We start from the raw sequence: 25446 nt of genomic DNA, 5'->3' as shown, positions 1-25446 counted from the left end.
AAGCTATTTGTAGGAGCACTGAGCCTGTGACCAGGCATGCAACAACACACTGCCCTCCAGCCTCCTCCAGGGTCCTCTCTCAGCACACAGTCCTACTCCAGGTCACCCCCAAACTGCTACAGATTAGATAGATATACAGTGCGTACCTAGTACCTAAAATGTAGAGTACAGCACATTGCCAAGCCAAGTACAGAATCGATGTTTACAGCACATGACACATTGGCATTGTTCTAGAGGTACAGCAAACACTAGCATAACACTTATCGACGTGATAACACAGCTTCTTCATTCATCAGTATAGAGTTTTAAATATTAATGCAGAGAATGAACAGTTTTAGTCACAAGGTTAACATAAAAATGAAGGTGTTATCATAGTTTGTGCAAACCAAAGCAACACTACAATCAGGTGATAGCTTTTCCTTTTTTTTACAAGAAACACTGGAGTCATTTATCTTCCATTTTGTGGTGGTGGTTTGTAGACCGTGACGGCTCGCTCAGTGCCTGATTAAAAATGTGTCTCCTTTTCCGTGACGGTTGATATCTTCCCATCAGCCTTCAGTTTTGCGTCGTTGATGGCGTAGGGGCTGGTGACTCCTGCTAGCTTGCCTCGCATCTTCAGGTCAGGGCTGGGGGTGGTCAGCTTCTTTATCCTCTGTTGGGGCAGAGACAGGCGGTCGCAACGACATAACAACGCAACGTATGTTGTCCTTTCTACATGCACTATTCGCGTGTCATACTAATAATGACATGAAAGCATTTGCTGAATGAATACAGTACAATGTGTGATGTTTCGACAACAAAGCAAAGCGTCTCCCGAGCTACAGAGCACGGGAGCAGTGCAGGTGGGCAGTGATGTCGTCTCCCTGGTCGTACCTCAGTGAAGGTGCCTTCGGTCTTCCAGACCTGCACGATGATGCCCAGTGGGATGCAGACCATGGATGACATGGCCATCATCCACCCGATACCGTAGCCCCAGTCTGGGTAGGTGTACACGTTGTTGTACTTCAGGGGCTTGTACTTGATCAGGAAGAAGAGGAAGGTCGCCTACAGACAAACAGGAAGGGTTAGGGTTACACTTGGGGGTTGGATTGCTTCATGGCAGTGTCGGGAGGACACTTCAAAGTAATACGATAAAAACAAAACATGATGACATTGAAACAACAGTTTGTATCAATGCATCTTTCTCTCATGCGGTCATCTGTGCTAGATGTTGTTCCCGTTGTGGTAGTTGTTATTCATGGTCCACTCACAGCACAGATGCCTGGGGTCAGAATCATCCAGCACCACTTAATGAAGAACACAGGCTTGTAGCCAATCATATCCTCAATGTTCATGTAGAACCTGTCACTTCCTGAAACGAAACATGCCAGGTGGTCAAACACATGATATTAGTGGGTTAGTCATTCCCACCCTTAAACATGAAAGCAAGGTAAATATCACAATGCCGCAGAAGCCCAAACGTACCATATGACCGAGCGAATGATGACACCGTGTGCTAGCTACTCTAAACCAAGGCCTGCCTATGACACAGCAGTGTGTACTATACCTACAGTGTGTACTGTACCTACAGTGTGGGACTGTAAGTGTGTGCTGGAGGTCCATCTCCAGCAGGGGGCACAGGTGTAATAATAATTTGTCAGGAGTTATTAGTAGACAGGGTAAGGTACTGCAAATCCATGGATGACACAGCTCCCACACTATAGTACAGGGGGATAGCAGTGGGAGAAGTGTAGGATTTTCTATTTGCTAACGCTAATCACAATCAGTAGATCAACTATTGCCCTATCCTTTGTTCATGTATTCTATCTTGTTCACTCCTATATGCTGTACGTGTTCTTTTTGTAGCCTACAGTATATTGTATACTGATGACGGTCATGGGTCGGCCTGAGAATACTACTGAACATCTGTTGGCTGTCTGTTATCTTTGTTTTGCTCCAGGGACTGCGATTTCCATTTACATCCCTCTGAGAGAGAAACGTCGCTACGACCTCCGAGTGTATTAACGGGTCATCGTTCTCGTCGAGGTGCGCGTCAAATCTCTCTCCAGTCAGCTGGTTGTTCAATACTTCCAACCCCATACCCTGAACCGACCGTCCCTTCGTCCCAGTGGAGATGGACGACCCTTCCTCCCACATAGCTCATTAGAACAACCCATTCTAAGATAACGAGCTGCTCGATAGATATTTACTTACCGTAGACCCAGCCAATACATATGCACTCAAAGATGGCCACAAACAGCAAGCACATCCCGCTGGCCGCGTAGGAGTCAAACAGCTGGAAGACATACATACCACCCTGGCAAGACATGAGAGGGGATCCTGGTTACTGTGACTAGACATCAGCCAACACATCCACATCAACCCCTTCATCCCCCCTCCATCATCCCCAGGGCTGGCTAACACAAAGCTCTATGAGGAGCCCCGCCTGGCCAGTTTACTGAAGGGTTTAATCACGGGTGAGACGTGTAATTAGGAAATCCAAGGTCAGCTAAATCGGTCTGTCTGCCCGGTTGCTGGGTTATAATACCTTCCTGGGAATGGTAGGACTTCCATAGGTGGACCAGCCTTAGTTACGGGCTGCTGAACCAAAGGAAGCCTCTGGAAGTCTCAAATCTGAACACTGGGATTCAGGTAGCGGTTTCCTCCATGACAACATTTCACCGTCAGCTCCGTGGGAGATTTATTCATGATGGACCATTCCGTGGAGAAATTCCACCGGAACAAGCTTTCAGAGGGTTCAGCAGGGAGACAGCCTTTTCGGCCGATGTGAAGCAGCATCCTGTCCTATTAATACACCTTCCTGATAGGACTTAAAAGCCCACTCTGCAAGAGCACCAAGCGGGGCACCGGTAGTCCTACTGTACTTCTACAGTGGCAAGTGTGGTTGTTTCAGGAAGTATGGAATAACCAGTCCATGTGTAAAGAACGAAGCATTAGACGTGCTTCATAGGGTCCAGGTTAGCCACTCCAATACCACTCAGTAGTGTTTACTACTAGCAGAGCAGTATGATGACCCCTTTCGTGTTCCTTTTAGGAAACTTTGGCATGGCTTTTTTATGACAGTGTCAATATTTGGCTCAAAAAACAGACTATGACTATGACTATGGACCCTAAGCAGATGTTGACCGATGCTACACGATAGGGTTAGTGTCAGATGGAGAGATACAGTCGATAGATGGTAAGGAATCCTGGAGGTACCTCTGTAAGCATGATGAGTCCGACGAAGAAGGAAGCGATAGACATGCCCAGGATGAGCAGCTCTCGGCGGTAGCCCCTCCTGAAGGTTTCGGGGTACATGTCCACGACCGCAGTCACCAGGCTCTCCACGCACACAAACTACAGCAACACACACACAGCTTGTTGAAAAATCGACAGAAATCACGATATCCTTTCCCATTATGTGCTGAGTTAGGTCAAGAAGTCGGAACAAACCATCCTGTTAACCCCTCAGTCTCAACCCCCTCTTATAACTTTGTATTAACTTAGCACATACTTTTATCCAATGAAGAGTACAGGAAAGGGATCTGAACCTGCAGCTTCCTGATCTGTGGTCAAATGCTCTACCACTGAGCCGATCCCATTCCATCCCTCCCTGAGTGGCGGGACTGTCCTTACCTGGCTGTCCAGGAGGGACTGTCCTTACCTGGCTGTCCAGGAGGGACTGTCCTTACCTGGCTGTCCAGGAGGGACTGTCCTTACCTGGCTGTCCAGGAGGGACTGTCCTTACCTGGCTGTCCAGGAGGGACTGTCCTTACCTGGCTGTCCAGGAGGGACTGTCCTTACCTGGCTGTCCAGGAGGGACTGTCCTTACCTGGCTGTCCAGGAGGGACTGTCCTTACCTGGCTGTCCAGGAGGGACTGTCCTTACCTGGCTGTCCAGGAGGGACTGTCCTTACCTGGCTGTCCATGAGGGACTGTCCTTACCTGGCTGTCCAGGCCCAGGAAGATAAGCATCATGAAGAAGAGACAGGCCCACAGAGGAGACAACGGCATCATGGTCACAGCCTTAGGATAGGCTATGAAGGCCAGGCCTGGGCCTGTTGGACACAAGCAAAGCTTAACCTAGCGAAGGCTCTGTTTCACCAGCTTACATCACAGCAATCAACATTTGATATGTAGGGGGTGCTTGGTGTTGCTTAGACAAGGCTTCACGCAAAGACATATCGAGGGGGAAAGGTCGGAAACAGACACACTTCAACTCGACACAATCAGAATTCTCTTCAGCACAAAAACAGCAGGCTGAATATCAGCAGGCATATCCTGTCTGCAATGTCAGCAGGCATATCCTGTCTGCAATATCAGCAGGCATATCCTGTCTGCAATATCAGCAGGCATATCCTGTCTGCAATTTTAGCAGGCGTGTCCTGTGTGAAACAAAGTATTCAACTCTTAACTCTGCCATGCATAGCCCTGCTACATTATGCATGTCCCAGGTGAATAAGTGATACGGTGGAGTTGTAGCCGGCTAAGAGCTTCAACGCGGGAAGTTACGTAACAGTCATTCTATTGGGTTCTCCCGTCTAATGGATGGAAGGGCTGCGATTCTCACCCGATTCTGCCACCGCCTCAATGGGCACCCCCTGTTCATAGGCCATGAAGCCCAGGACAGAGAAGATGGCAAAGCCGGCCACGAAGCTGGTCCCGCTGTTCAGACAGCACAGCATCAAACAGTCCCTGAGGGAGTAGAGAGAGGAGGCAGAGTTACCGGCTGAGGTCTGTCATTGATCGCTTCACCCCTGCTAGTTTGTACACTTCATAATGATGATGATTTAGTGGACTCTTTTATCCAAAGGGATGCCCAGAGGGGGATTTGAACCTGAGACCTCTAGCTCTGCATTCAGATGCTCTACCACTGAGCTTATTTCTACAGCTTTTCAGTTTTTTTGTTTCTCCACTCAGAGAAAGAAAAGGTGGGGTCACTGTGATGAAGTCTCATCGGCAGCTGGATATGGACTCTGGCGTCCAGCAGGATTAGCACAAGCCCAAACCCACAAGCTAGGCTACATGGGAGAGGTTCTGCAGCTCACCGGTAGCAGTTGTTGTTGTAGGCGTTGTAGCTCCCCAGGGCAGTCAGACAGCCCAGACAGATGGCATAGGAGAAGAAGATCTGGGTCCCGGCATCCACCCAGACCTGCAGGATACACCACAAACACACACACACACACATACACAGGCATACACCACACACACATACACAGGCATACACACACACACACACATACACACGCATCGATGAGACGAGTGACGTTCACACTGGGCCAAAGGACAAAGTTCTAGGTCTGAGATGCTTGAGATGTTCTTGGTTCAGCTTCTCCCTAGCAGCGTTTTTCCTGGTTTCAGCTCGACCATCGGACCCCATCCCAGATCTACTCATGCAGACAGCTAAATCATGCATGCCTTTACATTATCTCGACAGTAGAATGGCTTCCAATCTGTAAATTGTGCACAGAAGAATCAACTCTGCGTGACCCGGCTTCCCACGTGGTACTCAAGGGATTGTTCCAGACTATTTTGACTGCATATCAAATTGATTATACTGTATTACGCAAGTACAGTAACACATCCGTCAACGCTTTACATTAAGATTACATTTACTACCACATAACTACATAGCAACACATATAGTAAAAACATATGGGGTACATCATATTATGGTTGTGGAGTGCTCTCTCCAGACAAACTTCGGGCTCAAAGCTCACCTCCTCTTCCCTCCCTCGGAGGATACACTATTCAATCTGTAGGTACACAGTAATTGCTATGTGATTGAAGTGTTGGCGGTATAGGTTATAACAACAGTGTAAAAAGTGTAAGTATGGGGGAGGGGTGGAAGGGGGATAAGTGTCATTTGTGAAACCCCCAAAATGTGCACACCCAACATCTCCCAAATTACAATTGTGTAGTAATTTAAACTGCGAAAATGTATTGACGACATATCCGTTCCTATGTAACTACAGTGTTGTTACAGTAGGTATTAATATGTGATTACACCGTAGTTAATGTAACCTTAATGTAAAGTGTTGCCACACAACTTACAGTAACTGTAGTTTTACATTTGAATCACTCTGGTAACGCACTACATTCCCAAACTGTCAGCTGACAGGAGGGGATGCAGTACTGTCCAGCACACATTTTAATATCAGTGAGAAAACATTTCATAACAAGTGCGAAGAAAGCCCTGGAGCAGGATCTAGCGAGCAGGCACAAAGGTGAATTTGTGTTTAATGCAGCGTACTTTTTAGAAAACACTCCCACATAACCATTGAGGCACTAATCTCATTTACTTGGGAAACAATCGACAACTCACGGTTTTCTCTCCCCTCAGAGAGTTTCCAGGGAAACTCCTGTGACCGCACAAACACAAACCCATCTCCCTCTCCAAGAACATCCTTTCTATGGCGATGTGCCTTAATGTTCCTTTCATTTCACACACGACTGCAGCCGATGCTTTTCACTTGGCTCGGAGTGAACGTTAGCGAAGAAGAAGGCCCAGGTCCAGACATCGCCTGTTGATGTTGTGTCTAATTTGGATGGCCTGTTTGGTCATGTTGAGACAGCAGGATGCAACCTCAATCCAACTTCTTTCTTTGAAATATAAAACATGTATTCTTTCATATATAACTGTCTTCGGCCCCCACGCAATCTACAAGGTCTCGCGTTTGTTCTTTTTTCTTCCTCCGTAGTCAGGCCCAGAGTACCAGGGATATACGTTCACACCCGCCAATGGAGGCCTACAGTAAGGTAGGGGAGGAGAGGTCAGAGGTGGAGAGTCCAGCCCCAGCAGTGGGGGAGGAGGGCAGGGTTGCGGGTCGGAGGGCACAGGGACCAGGAATGCACGAAGAGAAAGAAGGTGGCGGAGGAAGAGGACGGGGCGAGGAAGGGCGAGCAAGGAGCCGATAGTTTGTAAAGGAGGGAGGGAAGGAGGGAATAGTGATGGAGGGAGAGCTGGATGGAGTGAGGGAGGGCGAGGGAAGCAGGCCAGAGGCAGTGGTGGATGAGGTTGGGAGGGGGGGGGTTGATGAAAGGAGGTAGAGTGAGAGAGGGTGGGTGGGTGACACACAACAGTCCACAGAAGCTGGGGAACAGACCCCTGATTGTCTCCCCAACAGCTTATTCCACATTGGTGTCAGAGCAATGTCTCCCTCTGCCTAACAGTCACTCTTTATCTCTCTCTCTCTTTTGTTCTCTTTCTCTCACTTTTCACTCTGTTTCCTCCTATCTGTCTCTCTCTCCGCTTTTCTTGGCACTGTTTTTGAAAACTTTCTCCATTACCTCTCCATTTATCCTCTCCTTCAGTCAAGCTTGGAGGTGCCTTTTTAAGCAGAATATTATGCAATTTTTTAAGAAAAGAAAAACACAGACTTCCACTAGCACGTAATCGATAATGAATCAAAAATTGTCAAGGTGTCAGCATGGAGCCTGGTTTGATTTGTCTACGACACACACAGTAATCCTTCCACTCGGCGCATCTCATTGCTTGGATATTTCACACCAGCTAAGCGTGCCAAACAGCCAGATTTTTGTACATCAGTAACAGACCGCCTGAACGTGTGACATCATCCTTTCCATGGCGGCATGACACTTCCAAATGCTGGCATCGGATCAACAGTGTTGCCTAGCGACCTCGGAGGTCTGCTGCCTCGGGATCAGTTGGATGACAGCGCACGCTCCTTCAAGACCAGGCCTGCTTGCTCATCTCTCACACGGGCGTCATCCCCGCCTCATCCCGCCTCATCCCCTGCACCCCCTGCCCTCCGCCAGCCAACCATCTGCTCCTTCTGTCAGCCAACGGGCTTCCTCACACCCATCTACAAACCTGGCCAGTCTGGTCACCATCCTCCTCCTCCCACTATGAGGGTCTACTAGGACAGACAGGCAGGCCGAGCCAACGGGCCCCTCAAGGTCATCCCAGCGCTCCGCACGGCAGCTTACCTGGGGGTCGGAGAGGCGGGAGATGTCGGGGTAGAGGTAGAACTTGATCCCTTCGGACGCGCCTGGCAGCGTCACCCCTCGGATGAGCAGGATGAGCAGCATGGCGTAGGGGAAGGTAGCGGTCACGTACACCACCTGCACACAGGGAGAACACGTCACTGTACCTTTACCTGTACCTCTACGTGGATCGCTGCTCTGACAATTGTACTAACACACCACTATGTATTTGTATTTTCAACTACCGATGGTCAAACTGTCGTATGAAATGTGAAAACTCCTCTTGGCATCTGGATCCAGGCTACAGTATGCATTTTTTGGACCGCAGCCATTTTCTTGGGCTTACATGTTGCTGGTTTGACCTACTGGAACTTGAGAGTGATGCTGACATGAATTTGCCAGGAAATGATTTTTATTAAGACACGTTTAGTAGTGGTGGCCTGGGGGCCTGTCTTTGTTCATAAGAAGCACGGAAGGGGTTACAGGAGCGATCAGTCTGAATCGCTGACAAGTGGCCAGGTTTCAGTTCTGAAAAGCCTAATTGAAAGCAGATTGAATCGTTTACTCTCTCGGGGAAGGAAGAAGTAGTGAGCTGTAAGCCAGAGGTTTGTCTGGAGAGAGCGCTCTTGCAGAACACAACCATGTCACCAAGAGAGAGGACTAAAATAGAATTGTGTGGCTGTTCCTGTGTCCAGGCTTGTCAGCATGATGTTCACTGTCTGGATCATCAGCAGTCCTCCACACACCAGTCTGCCAGACCAGAATCCTCTGGGATATGGGGGAAATGTTTCTCTCAAACACAGAATAGTCAGAAGCCCAGACTAGCTGTCTGAATGCAGTAGTAAAACGCTTGCTCTTCAAATACTGTCAGAATGACTCCTTCACACAGTGGGATAGGTAGCCCACTTCAGCTATCTCTCACAGCAGCTAAAACATTCTGATTGAGCTATGAAAGGTCCTCATAAATTAGCATTTTGAGGTCCTTTCAGTCCCAAGAACAAAACGTCTCTTGGGGGTAGTGGCTGTAAGTCCCTGTTGCATTGGCATCAAGTCAAGACCAATTGAGGACAAGACAGAGTCTGGATTGAACAGGCTTCAGGCCAGGGCTCCCCCAAGGCGGGCGGAGCCCAGTTGAGTGACGTTGGCAGTGTGGGAAAATGTGCAGCACACCACCATCCAATTACTAGGAGCCTCTCAGGTGACCCTTCTCATTCTACTGTACTTTCAACAGCAGCTCCATGAATGAAGTAAAAAAAAAAAAAGGCCTGGCTTGTCGTACAACAAATACCTGGTGTCCGCTCAAGTACTTTCAAAATGGTGAAAGCTTGTTAATTGAACCACCCCAATACAATTGATACTAACGACTATGGTGAAGAACCTGTCAGGCTTTTTAAAAGGGTACTGTTGCCAAGGTGGTAAACAGTCCATTTTTGTCCACAGAATATTCTGTTTCATTTGACTCAGTTCACCGACCATAACAAGAAACCAACACAATCGACTTCCGGGAAAAAACATTTTCAAGTCAACACTGACAAGAGTAACTGAAATTGAATAAACCCTAAACTAAGCTCCTTTAATCCTACCATGGCCTACAGTGTGAGAGTGGGAACCATTCCTTTCTCTTTGATTCAGATATCCCTCAATTAGTCTAATAAAACGATTACACATCCAAGGCTATGGTTATCCCTCTCGCACCCCAACAGCCCAGACTCCGGCTTTCCCCTCAGTTGCATGCACAAGGTTTCAGGACAAGGAAAAGGCCGAAGATTCATCTCCCCATGCAACTCGCAACACTCGCAAACTCCCCTCCAGCTCACCACAGGACAAAGTTGAACCCTCCTGAATTTGACTGATCAAACTCCCCGACCATAAATCTCACGCCAGCTTATGAGAATCTCTTGCAAACAGGCCCACAAAAGCAAACAGCTTAGCAAATGGCCTGAATGCTCTGTGCTGTGTATAGGGGTGAGACGGAGAAGAAAAGCATCTGGCTAACAGCAGTAATTCCTCCTAGCGGGGTAGAGAGAGAGGCTGGAGTGGGAACTCTGCATGCTCCTCATGATCGCTCTGCTTTCCTCCAGTGAATGCAGAAATCAATCTTGGACTGGCTGCTAAAGCCTTGCCATGAAGGAGCATTCTTCCCTGTTGCTTCATGTCCGAACAAAAGCCACTTCAGGAGATATAGGCATTTCTGCCTAATTCTTTTCGCCCGGATCTGTACAATGTGAGCCCATTAATTTTTCTTCACACATCTCTCTTCCTTTCTCTCCCTGCTCATTCTGGCTCATTGAATCTGTAAGACGTTCTTAAAGACTGCTAAGCGAGAAGCATCCAGAGGGGAAGACTAGCGACAGAGCACTGGCTGCTGGCAGAGGGTCCGGGGACACTCGAAAGAGAAGGATTCTGGGTAGAAAGCAGATGGAGAGGATAACCAGGGGCCCCTTTTGTGTTCCTGAACACAGAAAGAACACACCGAGCTCGCTTTAAGGTTGTTTGGAGAATAAGAAGTGTTTGAACTGAAACACTGTCAGTGTCGCATTGGTTTTGTCCCCTACGCTACGCTTTGTCTTTACACACATACACACACACTTCCCCTCAGCATCGTACCCAACGTGGGTGTAAAACATATCAGAGCCACCTATGTTACCAGAGAGACACCTAGGTATGTAGATACAAAATTAGCTTTTTAACATTTCCTATACATTTTTGAGCCAGAAGAGTAGTATATATTTTTATAGAGCTAGCTTGGCAGTTGGCTTTAAAAAGTTAGCAAAAAAAAGGGATTATTGTGATGACTTTTATTGAACTGGATGAGTAATCAGGTGCATGTAATATCCAAATAAATTGTGTTATTACCTTTCCTGTTGATTTTGGGCCTTTCCATATGCAGAAGTAGCATATAAACCAGGCCAGAGCCAGGCATAGGGCAAGTTCCCAGCGCAACTTCCCAATGTGCTCAATCCCACTAGATATGTTGAGAACTCTGCGCCTGTTGGGCGAAACATGTCATATCAAAACACCATTACTTCCCCCATGACAACAGAGTCTTCACAGGGAAACGCTTGAACCTAATTAGCTTCCATGACTTCTCACTAATCGAAGGACCAGGCAACAGCATGAGACGAGACGAGAACCCAGAACAACTTGCAACAAAAGTCCCCCCAATGCTCCATACTCCATTGATCATTTCTGACATGTTCTTGGGTGTGTTCCTCAGTCTGGGCAAGGCCAGCTATTCCTTTTACTAGTGGACAGCATAGAGAGGAAGAGCTACTATCCAGGCCAGTGCTGCTGGGGCTCTGCCTTGAAGCAGCTGAGTCTGGGCCAGAACCACACATCCTCACAGAATATCAAGCACCGGTGTACGGCCCTAAGGGACGTTAATAATATTCCAGACTTGTTATTCCAGAACCTGTCAACTTGTCGTACCAGTGCGTACTTAGGTTAGGGTTGGCCTTGCAGTTTTGTACTACGCTAGGGAAATCTGAGAAGGTAGGGCAAATCGACATGAACGCTGGCTCAAGTAAACCGGGCCAGAGACACTGGTTGATGTGAAGGAACACATATTTACTCTTCTGCAGTAGGGTGAATTTGGGTAATCTGGGACATTGGGTAATGTGGGACACCTAAACTCCAGAGCGTTTTCTTACCTGCTATGACAATGTCTAGTCCACAGAACTTTGACTCTAGGTTTAGCATTGATGTTATGTGACTGAAATCACAAAACGTGATTGGTGTGGTGACACAGAAAGGGTCAGGGCACTAGTTAATCAGGAAGCTCCGAATTCACCCTACATCAAGTCGACTGAAAGATCAAAACACTGCCATGTAAGCAATAGCTTGTTATTGTACAGTTTGTAAACTGTATTGATGGATACTACGATATAAAATGAATTCCGCCTTCGTTATCTAATTTGATAGCCTATTTATAGATACTGTACAGTAGTAGCATGACTAAGATACAGTACAGCAAATGAGTGTTTGGCATCAATCTTAGGACTGGTCAGTTATTGTTGCCAGAATCATGGTGATGCTCTAGTAGGCATTTCCTTCATGCCTGTCTTTGGCAGTGATACAGGATCTGCACAACATAACACGCTGACATCGCCACATTTGTGTCCACAACATCTCTGGCTGTGCAACTGCCCTTCTGCAGCATGTAGACACAGATCACTGAAAGGGGACGACAAATTGTCCGGGTTGGTTTATTAGCAGGGTTAAGGTTGGGCAAAGCGCTTTTCAGTAAGGTGGGCTGGTTTGACCACAAACTTTTGCCGAGCCAGTAAGACAACCGTACACCATAGATTTGCTCAGTCATAGAGACTTGTTCGGTCATACAGTAACTACAGTTTACAAGAAATATGCACTTACTCCCAGAACTCAATCACTGGTGATGTAGCATTGGGGTTGGTGAAGTTGGTGCTATTTGCTCCATGGAAATCAACACAGTTTTCTATGTAAACAAAGGTGGACAAACGTTATCAAGAGGATATACCGAAGAATAATTTGCCCATGGGACCATGTTCACTAACACTACCAGCTATTACCAAGATCAGATAGTGTCATTGAAGTGTGTTTCAAATGGTACAGTAAGACTGCACCTTTAAAGTGAAACCATGCCACTCACCTGTGTTCCACTCATGGCCACATGCTGCCCAAGGCAGCTCGGTTGTAAAGCAGTTGAAAAGGTAGAAGATAGCCCACGCCAATATGACCACATAATACACATTTAGATGTGCTTCAATGACTTGAGTTGCGTATCCAATACCTGAGAAAACGGATGTGAGATGGTGAAGTGGGGGGTGATGCTTGGACAGCACATGAGGACCTCTAATCATGCACTCATTCAACAAGGGGAATCAAAGCGTGCGGCGTTACCCTCAAAAAGTGGACACACTTTCCTCCAGCATGTGATGCCTCCTTCGCTGGTGAACTGACCCAGCGCCGTCTCCAAGAAGAACACGGGAATGCCACAGCACACGAAGAAGATGACATAGGGCACGAAGAAAGCACCTGGCAAAGAGACAGAAACAACCAGTTGAATCCTCACTTCCCCGTCTGAGTCCCACTCAGTTGAGCATTCGTTCAGTCTAAGTTCCACTTATTAGAGTTCAGTCTCCTTAAATCTTTTTTTTTTTTTATGGAGAATTCAAATTCATTCTGTGTGAGATCCTGCACTCCATTGGCATTCTCCTACTCTGCTACTTCTGTGATAGTAAAAGGTTTGATAGTCTGGAGCTGTATTACAGGAGACAGGTAGAAAAGGTTGCAAGGTTGATAAAGCTACCGTCCAACCAGTGTTACTGTAGCCATGGTGCTGTGGTGGTAGTTGGTGGTGTTGGAGGTGGTTTTGGAGTGGCTGTGCTGTAGTACACAGTTACCAAGGAAGTGTTGGAAATACAGCAGGTGAGGTGTTGCTGCACCCCACGATATCAAAATCGAATTCTGTCAGAACATCTTACCTCCTCCATTTTTATAACACAGGTAGGGAAACCTCCACACATTTCCAAGTCCAATGATCTCTCCAGCGACAGACAGGAAAAACTCGATCTTGTTATTCCAGTGACCTCTCTCGTTCACCTCCGACTTGTTGCTCACCACGGCGGAAGCCTCTGGATCCAGGGCGTCCTCCGGTTTTCCATTTATAATGGGAATTGTCTTTTCGGCTGTCATGACGTTTTAACAGCCTGAAACAAATGGATCACACACCTCTGGTTAAGATTATAGCCGAAGCCAATACCATGCAGAATGCTCATTAGCATTTCTTGAATAGCAGGGTGTTTCATTCATCATTAAACCTCTAAAGATTGGAACTGAGAGACCATCTCAGGCAGTTGATTAAAGGAAATGCAAATGGTTGTATTGTTATTAGACAGTAAAAGAAAAAAAGAGTCCAGAGTAGACAGATTCTGTCAACAAACATGTTAGTGTTACTGCTTGTTAACTCAAGGCTACAGTAGATGCCATAGACACACACTATGGTAGACAAATGCACTTGTTGATCATGAAAGTGCTCACTTACAAAGTCAACTAGCAGAGCACCTCTAGAAACACCTGAGGTGCTAGACCTAAAACTAAACTATTCTGATGAAGAGAAACACAACATCTGGTAGAAATCTAGATTCTAGATTCTAGTCCAACACAGTGAAAATGTGATTAAGACCTACTCACCAATGTGGTTGTACTGTAAACCTGTTTGGCTCACGCGATGATTATCCGCACTTGGCTTTACAAGACAAGGGATGATTAAGCCTAACCCGGCGCGAGAGAAGAAAAAAAGACAATTCTATTCGCCGTTGAATGTGGTTGTTTTGTTTGTCTCTCGCTATATAAAGGAAGCTCCCAGAGGAGGTGATGCTATCTCGCACAAGGCAATAGATAACATGCAACTGACTGCCCTGTCACAGTCTCCGCAATCTGATCACAACCGCCTCTCATTGGAAAACAGCCATGTGGTAGCCAACTACCTCGCATCTTGCAATGCCATACGCTACACAGTACAGAAGACGGAGACGCAGAAAGAGTGAACGAGGTGGCCAATACTGTAGATCTGATTAAGCTCATATCAAAACTGCATCAAATATTTTAGACTCGCTAGATTCTGTGAGTCTTTTGACACATTTATTAACCCAGGGTATAGTTTTACATCTGCCACACCCGCTATTAAAATAATATTGAAAACATGCCGAATAACAAATAATAAAATAAAATAAAAAGACACATTTAAAATCTAAAGAACAACCCAGATATATAACTGCACGACATACTAGTCTATGATGTCGTAAGCAGCCGTATTTCTCACATAAAGAACAGTAAGTTAAAACTTAGGTTAGGCTACCATACTTTTCTAAAATTTGCTGAAGTCTCGTAGCATAATGAAGACTGCAACTATACTCACCTGTAAATAAATGCTTTATGAATCAGATTTCCTTAACACATTTTGAAGTTGAAATAGTATTTGTGTTTTACCTTATGCCAGGGGTCTGTAGAAGGTCCGGCTTAATCTTCAAAGAACAGAACTGGACCGTTGATTTATGAATTGATGTCACTGGTCTCGTTTCTTTTGTGGTCTCTTTGTAGGCACTTGGGCTCTGGGGGTTCTGCATACAGCATACCAAAACAAACCTTTCATGCCTTTGAAAAGTCACACTACACTCATTGGAGTGACTGACATCTCAAACTCCTAACAACTCAGGGCTGCTTTTTTTCACAGAGATGATGTATGAGCAACTTAATCATAATGTCTAATAACTTCATGCTGTTGCTGTACAAAGGTGTGTTATGACTTAATGACTTTTTACAATTGTTCATAGAGTAGTTAATCATGCAGTTTCCTAACTGGGCAGACTGAATGCAATGGGAACTCCCAGGGGTGGTGAATGAGTGTCCTGCTCTGTAAACATCTCCTCACATAAGGGTCAGTAGTCATTAGAAGTTAAAGGAAGTGTTCTGCATGAGAAGTATGGCCACCAGAGTCGCTGGCAGGCACTCACTGAACCTCTGTCACTAACACAAGCCTCTATTATTTCTTATAGTAACATTTTACACTCCTACAAATCTTAACTATTTCCATCCTATAATACCGTAGTTTAGGGGTTAACATTTCTTTCTTTAATGCACCTTAAGTGTCATTGTGTCATTAAGGTGAAAATATATGATTTTGTATCATTTAAGTTCCTGCAATAAGTCAACTTTGTATTTTGTCAAAGACAAACCTGGATAAAATCGATGCAAATCTACCAATGGCAGGTTGTTGCTTTGTTGTCAAGCTGGTGTTTTGGGCTCATGACACATTCCAAGCAGACACGGGTGGTGTTCTGAGAATCTACAACACCTGTTAGCATGACAGTAAAGGTCTTCTTCCTCTTCCGCTGTGTTCCCATTGGCTGCTGGATGCCTGAGGGAGAGAGCCTCATCGCTGTCCAGTCAGGATGCTAGACTGAAGCGTTGCTAGGATACCTGTCATCACTCTTTTACGAGGTACTCGAGAAGGAGGTTTTGGGGCAGAGTGTGTTGTCTCTGCATGTCTTCACAGATTATCACTCATTTATAAATATTACAGCTCACAACATTTCTGTACCAGATTTGAAGTTAAATGGTATATCAGTGTTTGATGTATTACTGCATAAAAGGCATTCATCACTGATTTCTGTTAGTTATGGGATTGTAGGTTAAAACCATGTTTATAGTGCTTCACCTTTTTCAAGTTAAAGTTATCACATGACAATTACAATCCTCTTGCAGTGAGAATTAAAACAATACCCCTTTTCGTATGAATCTCATGTTATAAATTATTATCAACATAGAGCCCAGGAAAGAAGAGGAAAGAGTTGTTGTAAACAGATTCAATCATTCTCACCCCACATTCTCTTATGCATAGTGTATGAAACCAGCAGCTGAACTTGATGAAGATGTCAGTCAACTGGCTGACACGACTTTCAATTTGTCCCTCTAAATCAACGCAACATCTTCCAGAACAATCAAGCATCGGCCACTTCACAAAGATGCTTTAGGCCTGAATTAATTCAGAAATCTATGTAAAAAAGCAAATGTGGAGACAAAGAGAGAGAGGAAACGGGGGACAAAGACAGTGGCGATACAAGCCCAAACCCAGCTTCAACAAACAGCAGAGGCCAGCCTGGTGAACCGCCTCTCATGAAGTATTCACCGAGTGTCACACACGGACCCCACCTTCCCGTTTCCATCTGCAGAGGAGCCAATGGCATCCCTCTGCCAAAGAGAGTGTTGAGTGGATAGCAAACAGACCACCCACAAGTAAGTGCAGCCATGCCAAGTTAGGGTGGAAGATGCCAAGGGAACCGTGAACACTAGTGGGATAGGGCTGCATATTAAAATGGCCCCCTCTGCCCAGCCTCGGGGCAGAGACAGCCAAACACCCTCACCTCATTTAAAGGTGGATATCCTCACGTCACTGAACCACGGAATATCAGAATATGTCAGCTGTCAGAGAACCGGGCATTAGTGAAGATGGAAAAAGATTCCCAAAACGTTTTGGAAGTTTTTGGAGTTATTTTGTTCTTGTGTTATGTTGTCTGCGCTTTAGAAAATGTACTATTCTGACTTTCTATAGAATGAATTGAGGGGGTCAAACAAGTGAGACTGTGCCCCCCCCCCCCCCCCCCCGACATATCTGTGTCTGAAGGAAAGTCAAACCGCACATACATCACCATAGACTGTGACACAGAAAAGGTGGCCCCTTGCTAAGCATGCAAAGCAGCTTTTCGAAATGGTTGGAAAGATACAAAGTTGAAAACAAGGTTAAGCAATACAAACAGCAGGAGACTCTATGGTAATGTTAGTTCCAGGGAGGGGAATATAACTGGCCCTTGTGTAAGCTCATTCTTCACCGTTGTGTGGGAGAAGGAGAAAGAAGAAAGAGAGAGAGAGAGAGAGAGAGAGAGAGAGAGAGAGAGAGAGAGAGAGAGAGAGAGAGAGAGAGAGAGAGAGAGAGAGAGAGAGAGAGAGAGAGAGAGAGAGAGAGAGAGAGAGAGAGAGAGTGAGAGTGAAAGTGAGAGTGTTGGGGAGGAAAGAGAGAAATAAATGGAGTGTAAAGGGTGCAAAGGGAAAGCTCAATAGTAATGCGTGGATATATGATTTTGGGGGGAAATTGGGAAATATTGTAATTCAGAAATTATTTGCCACAGATATAACATGACAATAAGGTTCAACTTTTAAATCAAGAATGATGCATATTTGTAGCAAAAACATTTGCCAACAAACAGTGTGACTTAGCGTACATGAGCATAAGTATGGTTAGGATAGGCTTTTTGAAGTGATTGGGATGTTGAGAGTACCTCGAAAGCCAGTAACAGATGATTGAGGAATATGCTTTGATGTTGGTGGTTAGCAGATCTCACAAGTCAATCATCAGTGGTCGAATGGGTTGGCCATGGTAGCCAAGTCCTTGTGATGAACTGTTGATGAAGTCTCATTAGCCAATATTATGTGAGGGCAACTTTTGAGGACATTAGAGTCTCCAAATATACCGGTAGTTACTAAGTGACTCACAAATGGTTTTCAATGGATTTATTGAAATCATGCCATTGCTGCCAGTATCATATTTCAATGATACTGGCAGCAAGGCATTCTGAGTGTTTTAATTAGAAATTCTGTCAGTATTCCACCTTGGGAATACTTCACAAGTGGGATAACTGATGTGCAATTATGCAGTTAACTATTCATAGATCTCAATCTCCGAGCTGAGCTGTCAAATGTATTTTGATGCATGAGCTATTAGTTGTTCCTGGAAGCGTTGGACAAGACTAATGAAGATAAACAGGAAGTGCTGCTTGGGTGGTTGGTGGTCTGCTGTCTCTGGACTGAGGGGCCTGTTGCAATCGATCAAATTTCCCCTTCTCATCTCTGCCTCTCTGTAGATTGGCACTTTATTAAGGCAGGAAATGTGGCCCTGTGTCTTCCTCTTCTGAGTCTGTCATTTCGTTTATGAGGTTGACACTTCCCAATTCACAAAGTGAAATGAGAGGGCTAAAAGCACACTCAGTGGTAAGAAAGCCATTACCATTGTGGTGGAAGGTGTGACAGCAATCAAAAACCTGTCTCCCTTACCGGTCATATGGGGATAGCTTGTGTGTGTGTGTGTGTGTGTGTGCGCGTGGGTGTGTGTGTGTGTGTGTGTGCATGCATGCAGGAGTGTGTTTGTGCGTCCGTGTGTGGGGGTGTTTGCTGGCAAATGATTTTTCTGTGGCACCATTACCCACATTACCCAGTGTTATCTCTTTAGGACACATCTTGTTACCGGGGAAGGAACAAGACATTCACTTCTTTATTACCTTATTAATCCATGCTGAGGATTTGCCAGGGCAGAGAAAGTAGAATGAAGTTTCTTATAAATGAATGAAGTGGCTTGGAAACACTGACTGCAATACAGTCAATTTCGCCTCAGTGACCAGTAACCCGTAATTCGTAGGGCCCTGAGTCCTCATACCAAAAAATGATATAGGCCCGACACTACTCTGTTAGGCAGCCATTCAGCAAATGACAAGATGTCCAGTTTCCAGTATCTCCTGCTGCCAACAGTGAGTAGTCATTGTTCGGCCGTAGCCAGAGGGAAGACAAGATGAACGTATTGGCCGTCGTCCAGTGTTGTCCGAGGGGACATGCTGAGACAAGCCCTGAGTGGGTAGCTCATTATAGAGTCAGGGAAGCAGCCTGTCCACTGGAGGGACGCCTGGACATCAGCTGTCTAGACCGTTCCATGCGAGGAATCTACTGACCTTCCCCAAAGCAGGTTCTGTCAACTGGCAACAGACAACAAGAGATGGTCCTTTATGTACTGCGGGACGGAATTTATGTACACTCAGATTATGTACATTTAATTAATAATTCAAATAAACCCATTAATATACTGCTCTTCTTCTGGTAATATTGGATAGACATGCAGCTTCAATAGGTGTCATAGAGATAATCTGTTATCATGGTGGTATTCATCGTGATGTAGGCAGTAGCTAACTGATTAATATGTTCCAGTGGTCTTTTCTATGTTTAAATGCATTTTTTTATGGCTGAAAGTTTGTCTGATAATGATGCATAATACTCTTTCTTCTCAAGCAATTCTTCATTGGTTTAAGGTTATTTTAGAATTACATTGTACCCTACAGTGCATTATGTGCCTGTCAAAAGAAGTATGTTTTCACTGTGGGAACAGTGGTAGGTCTTGGTTTATCAATAAAAATTTAAGTCTACCATGCTTGTCATTAGATATGGTTTGTATGACCCTTCCTGGCATGTACAAGGAAATAAAATATAAGTATTACAAGTAATAGCATGTCAATAAATAGGGTTAGAGTCCATGTTTGAAAGGAGAAGACCACACCATTACTGTCACCTGTCTTCTCTGGACAACACACCAGATCACCAGTCAGTCACATCCATGACACACCTGAGTCCCTCATTCATTCGATCTTCCATTTATCCAGTCTCGTTATTCCTACAGGTGAAACTACTAACCGTATTCAGCTGGCATGGTTTCGTGAACGGATAGAAAATAATTCAATCTTTTCCTATTTCTCAGGAAAGTAATATTTAATGGTGCCCAAAGGACCAGAGGCTCATTGACTCATTAGTCATGTAGAGGAGCAGCTGAATGTTGTTTGTAGAGGCAGAAGAAAAGCAGGATTTATCATGGAGCTGCTGCCAATGGGAGCTTTTTGCGGCAACAGGAAGTGGAAAGCAAAAACAAATAGTATGGCATCCTTGTACAAATGAGCAGACACAGCTGTGAGTGAATAGTCAAGCCTGACCAGTTTCATTTGATCTCCCCCTCTTGCTGTCCTGTGCATGAGAGGAGAACTGCACATCTTTGATGTCTATAGTACAGAGGTATTGTAAGGGCGTGCAACTGAACTTTGCATTATAAAGCAATATGTAGATTGACCCCTTGCCCTTTGATATTTTGACTCCAAACCAAGACTTCAATGTCAAGGCCTAAAAGTAACATGTAAATACTGTATTGGAATGCACAGAATGCTCTAGATTTTGTCGTCGTAAACTGATGTGATCGGCTTCAACAACCGTTTCAGAGACAGGCTGCCCAGCATAACACATCTGAACCCCACATCACATTTGTACATAGAACCATACGAGTTTGGACTTAATCCCACTAATGGTGACAAATGGAAAGAGGTCATCTTATTCACCCTTCAGCGACACACTTTGTCACAGAATTAGATGACAAAAAGGTATGTTCATGTTGCGGTGGCGTTCTGTGACCTCGGTATTCCACATTCAAAGCCCTCCCTATGTGTGGGTTTGACCTCTACAACAGTTAAGTGACAGTGTTAGTCAGAGAGTTTCACCCCGAGGCCCGCTACTGAGGTTATCCTCATACTAACATGGGAAGGGAAAACCACATGGGGGCCCTTTGACCACTTACCATAATCTATATCATTCATCAAATGTTTTTGAGTGAGTTAAAATGAGAACTCATGTGTGTGTCTGTGTGTGTGTGTGTGTGGTTTTCTCCCTAAGATTCCCATGTCATTCCCAAACCCATTCTCTCCCAACAGAAACCATAGGTACTCTGATCCCATTAGAACAATTACTAAAGACTGCTTTTCTTCTACCATCTTTAAGGACCCAGGGGCAAAGTAATTTCAAAATCAATCCTTAAAAAAAAAAAAACTCCACCAGTGTTGGCTGTTTCTAAAGGACTGTCAATTACCTCCACCTCTATTCCCTGAAAGGAAAGCAGCATGATTCAACTGGGCCCCAATAGAGGGCCATTCTTTGGGGAAATCAGCCGGCGCATGGACCTGAATTCATTCTGCATTAATCTGAGCAGGGCTGTGGGAGCCCACTCAATATTCATCAGCCGTACCAGGCACATCACCGCATGCTAATGCCACATTCCTGACGTCGGCAAGCCTTTATCTGCCAATGCTCTCTGTGCCACTTCTTCAATTTCAATTCAACTGTCTCAAATTGTATTAGGTGTCAGTTAAATGTGAAAACACTTGTCTTGGTAACTCATCCTTCTTGCCCTTTTATTTTTTAGGGATCGTCTGAAAGTCAGGGATGCTAGTTTGTTTGAGAGGACAGTCTCAACTGCAACACCTTCCCTAGCCTTCCTCATGGTCCCTTTGTACAAAGACAACAGCTTTATTGACATACATTTGGTTGCGAGCTAATTTTCACCTCTCAAAGTCAACAAAACGTGTTGACACCCAGTAAATCCCTGGAGCAGAGAGAATCCACTTTCCCACTGAAACTAAAGAGCAAACTGTGAGCACAAGCAGAATCATCCCAATGAAACACTCTCACACCGTAGAGATGGACGTTGTTGAACATTTAGGGTTATTCTTATTATCCAGTCAGGTTCCTTCCAAATACACCTGTTTGGGACTGTGCTTTTCTCACAACTCGTTGTTTTGTCTGTCATTTATGACCAGGACACAGTGTTACTGAAGGTCGACGCTCGAAGCCAAGTCAGATACTATCATCAGCCCATCTGTTTGTTTGTCTATCTGCCTGCCTTTCTGTCTGCACATCTCATCCTGACTCTGCTGGAGGGGAAAACATGCTCAACCACCTCATTAGCTATCATGTGGCTTCATCTACTACTGCAAGTTTGAAAAACACACATTGGAACTGCTGATTGTTGTGAGACGATCATGCTGAAATCCACACTGAACTGGAAACACATTATGACTCCTCTGCAGCTACATGATAGGACCAGTGGTCTAATCAAGGGCAGGTTTACATCGGAGGAGGTTACCTTCTCATACGTGTCTGACATTAGCTCGGACGGAACCAGTATCTGTGGAAAACGAAATCATAGCATCTCAGGGGCACTGTGGCCTAATAGTGTTTCATTTTCAGAGTACAGCTTTGAAAGAATTTGCTACAATAAAAATCTTTGTTGGCCTTTAACACCATCATTGCCTATTTCACGAACCAGTGTACTGATGATCTGAACATTGCAAATGGCTTCAAATATCATCATATAGCTCCCCCTGGTGTCTGTTATAGAGAACTACTACACTGTAGATACTCCAAATCAATACCAAATCCCTTGTTAATCACTGCACATGGACAGGCTGGGGTTTAAATGTACAGGGCATAACCGAGCTGATAGCATGGATCCTTAAAAGGAAATGGGACTGACTGTGTCGTCACCAGAGGAAAGAACAAAAGCTGTGTGTTCTCCAGACATCTTTTCCTGAAAAGTAGGAACAAATGGATGGATATACGAGGCGAGGTGTATCCATCCATTGCCGTGGACCTCCCTCGCTTTGCAGTGATATTGTAGCACATGTGCATAGTGGTACAGTTAGCAGAGGACAGGTCCCTCTGCTCAGAGACTGGTGTTGAAGACCAAAGGAAACACAGACGCCACACGGGTCAATAGACACCATTCTGGGTCATGCTGCTCTGGGAAATTTATTTAGTGCTTTTTCATTTTTTGTTTATTATGTTTTTCACTTGCGCTCCTGTCTGGAGTTTGGGTAATGGGACAGTTAAGCAGCAAGAGTCACAGTTCATCATATAACTTTCGTCAAGCTAGAAAATAATTTACATCACATTGTTAACTGACTTTTGAGACCACAAACATTCCGGCAACACACTCTAGGAGGGGTGGGTAACAATCAGAAAGCATGACTTTTTGCATAGTATTAAATGAACAAAGACATTGAGTTCTTTATTTACAATTATTGTATAGATAAAAAAATTCATAAAAACAAGATGGATGAACACATCATTTACCCATAGATGGTTCGAATGCCACATTTTCTGTTGGCATCTCTCATTTTCTTTGTTCCACAAAAAAATGCATGCTGCTAAGTACAGTACATAGAAGCAGGTGATATATTGCAAGAAGTATCATTATTAATATCGTCATCATCATCATTTTCATCATCATCGTTATTTATTTTTGTTTCCATTTTGTAGTCGTTTCGATGGAACAGCGATGCGAGTGCCCGAGACTGGACAGACAAGTGAGCTGGCAGTAAAACCTGTGGTGATGATGAGGCTGACATGACCACTGAACTATGACCTCCGGGATGAGAGCTTGGAGTCTAGAGGAGTCACGAGAGTTTCTGTTTCACACAGGACTTGCATGGAGGACTGTTCCTCTATTTACAAAGAATACTCTACTGGTTCACTGGTTATCGTCTTAAAGTTGAATGTTGTGTGAATGTGAAAATGCTATGAGAATGTTGGCTGAAGTCGTTTGGAAAAAAAGAAAACAATGCTTACAGAACACAACGCCAAGGTAAAACGTCAAGGGAAAAGAATCTAAGCAACGGCAGGATCCAGATCATTTCAGCATTAAATAAAGAGATACCTAAAATGGTCCATTAGCTTTTACACAGGCCTAAGCTAACTGCTGACGCTCGTGCACCCTCTCGTGATGAAAGATCTGCTCAATAAATGACACGAGAAAAAGAGAAAACAAATTTGAGATATAGGATTTAGAGTAGAAAACTGGATTGGTTTCACTTGCATATTGAGCATTTTACATCATGCTTTTCAAGGTTCCCAATTGGTTATAGAAATAACAATACTAGTACAATAGGATTTCAGGGCCATTGCTATCCATGTGTCTTTAGAGTGTGGACGTGCCTTCCATATCCGCTTCTCTGATAACCTCTCATTTTCAAAGCACAATAAATAGTTAACAACTAGTGAATACTGTTGAGATGCGTGAGTATATTGAGTGACAGCAGGAAGACAAGCTTGGTTAAAACACACAAAAGCACATCTAAAATTACACCACAGAGTTTTTCATTCATATCCGGATAGTGCAGAAAAGGATCATCTTTTTTATATAGAAAAAGAGTCAAAGCAACATTCCATTTTGTTGTTTTTTTTTTTTTAGTTGTTCAAAATGCCAACAGCTTTTTGGGCTGAAAGTTCTTTCTTTTAAGGAAAAACAAAATCAAGAAATAAAAAAATAATCAACACAATATATCACAAGATTTCAACACAACTTTTTGATTTCCATACAGATAAGCCAAATATAACTTAGTTTGCAATTTCTAATATAAATCCATCGCAGCCTTTGATGGTCACACATAATTTAAAACATTTTCCTTTAAACAAGCAGTTTTATATAGAAGACAGTTCATCATAGAAGTCCTGAACGGCCCTCTCAGTTTGGAGACTGACCTCAAGTCAATTTCAAGCATTGAATAAAAAAAAAAGAGAAAGAGTAATTAAAGAAATAAAACCCCTTCTTCTTAAGATCTCTGTTTGGAAACAAAGGAAGCCGTTCAGAGTTGATCCCAACAATCGTATAATACTAAGATGCCACATTTATTATATATCCCATTATATTTTGGTTTCTTTTTGTTATCCTCTAAAAATATCTACAATATTTGACATGATAGCAGGCAAGTTCCAGCACACAGTCTGTAATAAAACACCGACGGGAGATGTTCCATCTACCCACATCTGCTGTGTGGTTTTGAACCCTACAAATAAACCAGGAAGAATCTACGGGATTTGTAAACAAATTACATTCTCTTTAGGACATAAATAAGTTAAAGTAGATAGAGCCATTGAAGCAGAAACAAGGCAACATGCCAACAAACAAAGATAAACTCTCTCTATACTGTATATATTTATATGTATTTATATATAATATATTTATTAAGTTCTATAATTTATGGGTTCCTCTTTTCCAACAGGTGCAATCTACTGTGCAAGTTGAGCCCTACAACCTTGTTACACTTTTCATTTATTAATCAAACAAATCTTTACAGTTAATTACATGCCACACAGGACACTCACAGACCAGTGAATCGGATAAGCTTGTCTTAAAATAGCAGTCCACGGCATTTCTCCACCCAATCAAATCAAATAATTCCAATAAAAGTAAAACAATTTAAATAAAAACTTGGGTAATGTACATTCATGCAGGAGCAATAATAATAATAATAATAATAATAATGCTTTCAATTTAATTTAAACTATCATCAATATAGTCATTGTTATTCTGAAGAGAGGGGAGCAGAGGGGGTGGTGGTTTATGTACGTT

At 44.2% G+C, this 25446-nt stretch overlaps 1 protein-coding gene across 3 annotated transcripts; it reads right to left on the bottom strand.

Annotated features, from left to right (window-relative positions):
• Positions 1–375: 375 nt before the first annotated feature.
• Positions 376–14368, bottom strand: slc6a11b (solute carrier family 6 member 11b). Of its 3 annotated transcripts, none has more exons than XM_062459456.1 (15): positions 14097–14363; positions 13388–13612; positions 12804–12938; positions 12553–12693; positions 12297–12378; positions 10782–10914; positions 7929–8063; positions 5027–5130; positions 4549–4673; positions 3924–4036; positions 3199–3336; positions 2194–2296; positions 1251–1351; positions 874–1044; positions 376–652 (listed from the first exon to the last, which is right to left on the bottom strand). In XM_062459456.1, exons 2-15 carry the CDS (start codon positions 13596–13598, stop codon positions 506–508), a joined length of 1839 nt encoding a protein of 612 aa, XP_062315440.1. In that variant the 5' UTR covers positions 13599–13612; positions 14097–14363; the 3' UTR covers positions 376–505. The 3 variants fall into 3 exon arrangements, with proteins under 3 accessions (XP_062315440.1, XP_062315449.1, XP_062315458.1); XM_062459465.1 differs by lacking the exon at positions 14097–14363 and adding an exon at positions 13948–14013; XM_062459474.1 differs by lacking the exons at positions 376–652; positions 874–1044; positions 1251–1351; ... (5 more) ...; positions 7929–8063; positions 10782–10914 and having other exon boundaries at positions 12293–12378; positions 14097–14368.
• Positions 14369–25446: the final 11078 nt, after the last annotated feature.

This window comes from Osmerus eperlanus, chromosome 1 (genome assembly GCF_963692335.1).
Source record: "Osmerus eperlanus chromosome 1, fOsmEpe2.1, whole genome shotgun sequence".
Lineage (NCBI taxonomy): Eukaryota > Metazoa > Chordata > Actinopteri > Osmeriformes > Osmeridae > Osmerus > Osmerus eperlanus.
Note: the sequence above shows the minus strand (reverse complement) of the source record. Positions and strands in the feature narration are given on the sequence as shown.